We start from the raw sequence: 6,599 nt of genomic DNA, 5'->3' as shown, positions 1-6,599 counted from the left end.
CAGTCACACTCACACACACACGCGCGGGGGATTTGAAGGCCCCGGTTTGCGACACACGCACACGCCGCGCCCCGCCGAGCCCAGCTCGCCTTCAGCCCCGCGGCGGCAGGAAAGTTGCCGGGCCAGTTTGCAGCCGCCCTCCCCTCCCCCGGGGCTCTCGGCAGCTGCGCAAACTTTCCCTCCCCTCCCCTCCCCCGGCTCGGGCACGGGGCCCTGGGGCACGGCCAGCTCCTCCTCTCCCCACCCCCGGCCCGCGGGGCCTTGCTATGCACCCCCGCCGGGAGCAGCTGGCTGGGTTTTTCCAGGCCCGAGGTCAAGCAGCGACGACGCCCGGTGCATGCTGTCTCCTCCCCGTCCGGGAGCAGCCGCTTTGCTTTCCGTCCCCTCCCCTCCCCCTTCCCCCTGCCCACGCCCGGCTCCCGGCCCGGGAGGGGGGTGGGCAGGAGGATTCCTCGAGAGCAAAGCAGCGGCGTCCAGACTTGGCTCTCCCCAGCCCCTGCGCGTGTGTATGTGTGCGCGCGTGTGTGTGCACGCGAGCTGCTTTTCCAGGCACGGCTGCAAGGCACTGGCACAACCCGCTTGCTGGAGGGCAGGGCGATCTCTGGCAAGGATGACAAAGCCAGCCCCTTGAGTAGGGTTCAGTTCCAGCTGATTTTATTTCCTTCCCGAAAAAAAAAACCAACCCCCCCCAAAAACAAACAAACCCCAAAACAAAGAGGTTATTTACAGGTATATCAACAATCTGACAGGCAGTGAACTTGACATGATTAGCTGGCATGATTCAAAAATTTTGCTTGTTTTTTTAAATTATTATTCCTTCTCCCCTCCTTTCTTCTGCTTTCCCGACCTTGTGTTATGGGGGTGCTCGTTAGACAAGAAGTAAATTCTACACAGCAATATTGCACAGGATGGATGACCAAAAAACGTAACAAATCCAAAAAAAAAAAAAAGAAAGAAAGAAAGAAAGAAAAAAAGTTAACCCCTTAACGGAACCACCTCATTAGGCAGACGTCCTAGTGCCTGTCATGTTATATTAACATACATAAACACACAATCTTCTTTTTTTTCGCTTATTATAATACAGACTTAAATGTACAAAGATGTTCTCACTTTTTTTCATCTTAAACACAACAGCTAGAAACCTGAATACATATGCTATCATCATGCCATAAGAGACTAAAACAATTATATTTAGCGACGAGTAGAAAGGATTAAATAGTCAAATACAAGAATGAAAAAACGCAGTACATAGTGTCGCGAACTCAAATCGGCATTTAGATAGATCCAGTGGTTTGAACGGCACGTTTTCTTCTTCTCTTTTTTTATCTTTCTTTTTTTATTTATTTATTTTGCTTATAAAAAAGTGCAAAAGATGTGGTTTACAAGTTAAAGGTACAGGATCCCTTTTTTTCCTCTCTCTCCTGTAAATGCACCAGTTTTAAAGCGCCTGTACGGCATGTGGTTTACATCATTAGAGGATTTTTTTTTCTTTTGTTTTTTAATTTTCCCTACCAAAAATCAGCATACAGTGTATTGGTTTTATTCTTCCCCCTCCCCAGGGAAATGTATCCCCTCCCGAGAAATGAATGAGTGTGAACAATGGGCACTGGCGGCAGGTAGAAGGGATACTGTCACTTTAAGATGCCTGCAGATTGGAGTGTAAACATGAGCAAGTAGGGGCTGATTTTTTTGCGCGTGGAAGTGTGAGACGGATGAACCAGCGGCCCTGTGGTCATAATCATCAGGAAATCCAAACAGCGATTGACACCGAGTTACACCCCCTTTATATATTTTTTACAAAAATACACTGAGAAAATAATCAAACGTTTTTCATCTCTCTTCTCTTTTTTTTTTGTTTTTAAAAGTGTCAAAAGTCTACATTTAAATATAAAAAATTAAAAGTTAAAACTCTAGCCCTTCAGTGAAGGAGACATAAAAATGGTGCGGGGAAACAACGCCAACTACCAAAAAAGGACAAAGAAATACAAAGTCAGAAATGTTTGGCCAGTATAAATACGTCCACTTAGAAAATGGCATCCGATTACATTGACAAGGAAAGGGGGGGGGGACACAAAACAAAACAAAACCAAAAATAAAAATAAAAACAACCCATACGAGGATGGAGCATCGGTGAGAAAAAACAGTCTTCTCATTTACAGCTAGAAGGAACAAACACATACATACTCCGAGAAAAAAATTTGGTCCTGAATTTTGTTGTTGTTTTGTTTTTCAAGTCCAGCACAGATTTGAGTTGCGTTTGAATCCTTGAAAGAGTTAAGAATGAAAAAAAGCTGGTGATATTTTTGTAGGAATCAAACATAGCGCCATCTATCTGCTTTTTATATTATCCTAACACTAGTTTGTTTTTTTTTAACTGTTCAACAGTCTTACAGAAATCTTAAAAAGATAGACAGGATAACATGCTATATTAAACCCCACCAGTGAAATAATCCAACACCATCACGATTCTGAGCAAGAAGAAAAAAAACCCAACATTTTTTGTGTGTGTATTTGTGTGTGTTGTTTTGTTTTGTTTTTTGCAAAAGTCATCGGCCTCCATTTCCCCTGTACCACACCGTTACAGACACTGGGTTGTGTATCGGTCTCCGCTTGAAAAAATGATAAAAAAAGTTTTCAGTGTTCATGAAGTTTTGTTGTATTGATTTATTCCTCTCTATATAATATAAGGTGACAGTGAAAAGCGATGCCACCTTCTTTTCTGTACGTGCAAATCCGTTTCAGTTTATTATTATCTTCTCCTAGTCGTGTTCCCAGTTACTTTTTCTTTTCATGGTTAAAAAAAACAGCCTCCTTCTCCATCCAACTAGGAAATCAGTTCAGCCTCGAGCTCAGTTCGCCCTTTCCTCTCCTCCCATCTCTGCATCTCCTCTTGCTGCAAGAAACAAATGGACACAGGATCCCCCCAGCCCCCCACTCACTCCCCGGGTGATTTTCTTGTTTCTTTTCCCCCCGATCAGTTCGGATCTCACTCTCAGGAGTGAACAAACAAAAAAACCGTCGAGATCTTCAATCAATCCCGGATCAAGCGGGGCAAAATAAAGACCCCCCCCCACCCCCGAGGAGGGGGGGGTAGTTTCCCTCCCCCTCCTGTGTCTCCTTCAAAGCAAAATCAAGGAGCGGTTCAGTGTCGGAAGAGCAGCATGAGGCTGGTCTCTCGGAAGGGGGTGTGTGCGAGGGGGGCTATGTCCAAGCAGAGAAAGGGGCGACTTGCCTTTCTCTTCATCCTTTGCAAAACAGCACGATCCCTCCTGCCAGTCTCATTCTTTTATTCTTAAAAAAAGTTCAGTGTCATCAGCCCCCTCCGAGGGTCGGTGGTGGTGGTGGGGGGCGGGGGCGGGTGGTTAAAACAATAAAAGAAAAGGGAGTGGGGGGCGACGACACCCAATGGAGTGGGCGAGTCCTCTCCCCACGCGTGTGCCTGGCTCTGCCCCGGGGCGTCTCTCGGCCCGGCTCAGTAGGTGAAGACCAGGTTGGAGATGCTGGACTCCAGCCAGTCTCCGGAGATCATCTCACTTACCTCCGGGGTGCAGTAGTCCGGGAACTCAAAGTGCGAGCCCGAGCCGGGCTCCAAGTTAAAATCCAGGTCCCGGTCCAGCACCGAGGAGCTGAAGCTGCCCAGGGACATGCTCTCGAAGCCGGGGCTGGGGTTGAGGTCCAACAGGTCGTCCTCGAACTCGTCGTCCGACGAGGAGGAGCCGGACGAGGAGGAGTGCGAGGAGGCGGAGGAGGAGTGCGAGGTGGAGGGCGCCGGCGAGGCGGCCCGCAGGCTGGTGTAGCTGCGGTGGTCGGCGGGCGAGCTGCCGCCCGGCGGGCAGGGGCAGGGGCTGCCGCAGTCGCCGTCCGGGGCGCCCGCGCCCTCCTCGTACAGGCTCAGCGGGTCGGCGGCGTCGGGGCTGAGGGTCGGGCTGGCGGGCACGGCGCCGCCGGGGGAGGCGGAGGCTGAGGCGCTGCCGAAGACGTACACGCGCTTCAGCTTCTTGTCCGGCAGCGGCTTGCTGGGCGGGCAGGGCGAGCCGGCGGCGCCGCCGCGGGGCTTGTAGAGCGCGTGGTGCTCCGGGGGCAGCAGCGCCGGCGGCTCGCCGGGGAAGGGCGCCGCTTTACCGCCCGGCTTGGCGTGCGGCTTGGCCGGGCCGGGGCACAGCTTGGAGCCGCAGCTCTTCCTGGCCGCGGGCTTGGCGGGGGCGGCGCCCGCGCCCGCCTTGTCCGCCTTGTCGGCCGGCTTGGCGGCGGGGCTGTTGCCCGACTTCACCTTCTTCCTGGGCCGGTACTTGTAGTCGGGGTAGTCCGCCATGTGCTTGAGCCGCAGCCGCTCCGCCTCCCGGATGAAGGGGATCTTGTCGCTGTCCTTGAGCAGCTTCCAGCGCTTGCCCAGGCGCTTGGAGATCTCGGCGTTGTGCATGTCCGGTGACTGCTCCATGATCTTCCTGCGCTCGATCTGCGACCACACCATGAAGGCGTTCATGGGCCGCTTGATGTGGCCGCTGGGCGTCTTGCACCAGCTCGGGTCGTCCGCCTTGCCCCCCGTGGACGCGGTGGAGCCCGGCGTGGGCGAGGACGCGATGCCCAGCTCCAGGCCGGAGCCGGAGTCCGACGACTCGCCGGCCAGCAGCGCCTCCGTGTTGTCCGCCGGGTTGCTCGTCTGCTGCACCATGGCTGGGGCCGGCTCCGCACCCGCGCCGCGCAGGCGGCTCCGCTTCCCCAGCTAGCCCCGCCGGGCAGCCCAGCCCCGAGCTCCAGCCCCCCGGCCGCCGCCGCTCCTCCTGCTGCCGCCGCCGCCGAGCCCCCGCCGCTCAGGACTTGTAGATCCAGCCAGGCTCGTCTCCGCCACTCTCGTGCAGTCCGACCTTCCCCCTTGCTTCTTTTTTTCCTCTCTCTCGTGCTGCTGCCGCCGCTCTCTATGAATGCAGCGGCCGGGCTGCCAGAAGAGGACCCCGGAGTTTCTTTAAGAAAGAAACAGGAGGGGAGGGGGGAAAAATCGCTGCAAGCCTCCAATCCAAGTGGTGCCCCCGTCTCCTGAGCAGTGTGTGTCCCCCCCCTTTGCCCCGCAGCAGTTGCTTCCAGTTCACAAGTGCTTGGCTTTTGTTGTTGTTTGTTGGGGGGCTTTTTGTTTTTGTTTGGGGGGTGGGTTTTTTTGAGAAGAAGAAAAAAACCCCCAAACACAGGCAAAAAAAAAATAATTAAAAAAGCAGCAGCAAAGCCCGGCCTGCAGGACTCGTGGCGGCGCACTCACGGGTCAGGAGTTGGCGCAGGGACCGATCGGGCTGGTGCGAGGTAGGGGAGTCCCGTCCCCCCCGCCCCCCTGCAAAAAAAGAGGAAAAAAACCCAAAAAAGCAAAGAAAAAGCCCCAGTCCGGCAGGCGAGGAGCATGGAGGAGCGTGTGGCTTCCCCGCAGGAGGAGCGGGGACTTAATGCCCTGAGTCCCGGGTCGCCTTCCTCTGCCCGCAGCACCTCCGGGGAGAGCCGCGCACATGCACACAGCGGGGCTCCGGCTGCCGCGGCCTCTCCCCCCGCCCCCCGACACCGCGCACTCGTGTCTCCGGCTGCAGCTTAGAGCGGACCCCAATTCCGCCTCGCGCCTCTTTATCCTTTCACAGTCCCGGCGCGGGCCAATCAGCCGCTGTTTCCAACGCTTCCTCGTGCCAAACCCCGCCCCGCTCGCCCCCATTGGCTTGGAACCCGATGCAATAATAATCACCGCGTGCAATGAGAAGCTCCAAATCTGACCTCATTCCAATTTCCAGAGCAAACTTTTTAAAAGGGCCAGAAGTGCAGCTGAGATTTCTGAGCCTTGTCTCTCTCCCCCCGTCTTTTTCTTTTGCATTTCTCCTCCCTCCCCCGCGTGTGTGCGCCACGATTATGTACTCAATGATTGAGGGGTGAGAAGGGGGGGGATATATTCTAGCCATTATGCTAATAAAAGGGGGTGGGGAGGAGAGACATCCTGTATAGAGAAGCTGTAGTTTCTTCCAAAAAAGAAAAAAAAAGTGTGTGTGTGGGGGGGGAAGTGATTATTTGTGAATATTAGTTCTTCTCAGCGCTGGAAGAGGGGAAAAGGCAGCATGTGGTGGCAGGATTCATTGCAGAGAGGATTCACTGTAAAGCAGAAATAGGGAAGAAGAGAGACAGCGAAGATTAATTGATGACAGATGAGCTACTGAGAAAGTGGATTGACACCTGTCATCAGGAGACAGTCGCATTAAACTCCTGTATCACAGATGTTGGTACATCCCATAACTGGCTGATAGCCAAATCCACTAATATCCACTAATATCTAAAGCAGGGGTTCCCAACGTTTATGTGCCCAAGGGCACATTTGAATTCAAAAGAAAAAGCTGCGGGTGCCAATATGATAGCATTTTTTGTTGGAATAATGATTTTTACTCATCGTGCAAATGCACCCTGGCACCTGAATAAACCTCAGGGGGTGCTACGGTGGCCATAGTCACCACATTGGGAACCGCTGATCTAAAAATTCCCCTGTCTCCTAAAGAGGCTGCATGTTCAAACACTGTATCCAAGAGGGACATCAGATTCATTTTTTTCACCAGGACTTAAATTGAAGATCAGCAACCAGGTTG

The 6,599-nt window shown here is 53.1% G+C and overlaps 1 protein-coding gene across 1 annotated transcript; it reads right to left on the bottom strand.

Moving 5' to 3' along the window:
* Nucleotides 1–632: 632 nt before the first annotated feature.
* SOX4 (SRY-box transcription factor 4) lies at nt 633–5,580 on the bottom strand. Its single transcript, XM_090039423.1, has one exon. The coding sequence runs from the start codon at nt 4,670–4,672 to the stop codon at nt 3,473–3,475; it is 1,200 nt and encodes a 399-aa protein (XP_089895549.1). The 5' UTR covers nt 4,673–5,580; the 3' UTR covers nt 633–3,472.
* Nucleotides 5,581–6,599: the final 1,019 nt, after the last annotated feature.

This window comes from Crocodylus siamensis, chromosome 3 (genome assembly GCF_052110815.1).
Source record: "Crocodylus siamensis isolate JL-2025a chromosome 3, ASM5211081v1, whole genome shotgun sequence".
In the NCBI taxonomy this organism is placed as follows: Eukaryota; Metazoa; Chordata; order Crocodylia; family Crocodylidae; genus Crocodylus; species Crocodylus siamensis.
This window is presented reverse-complemented; position numbering and strand designations above follow the sequence as displayed.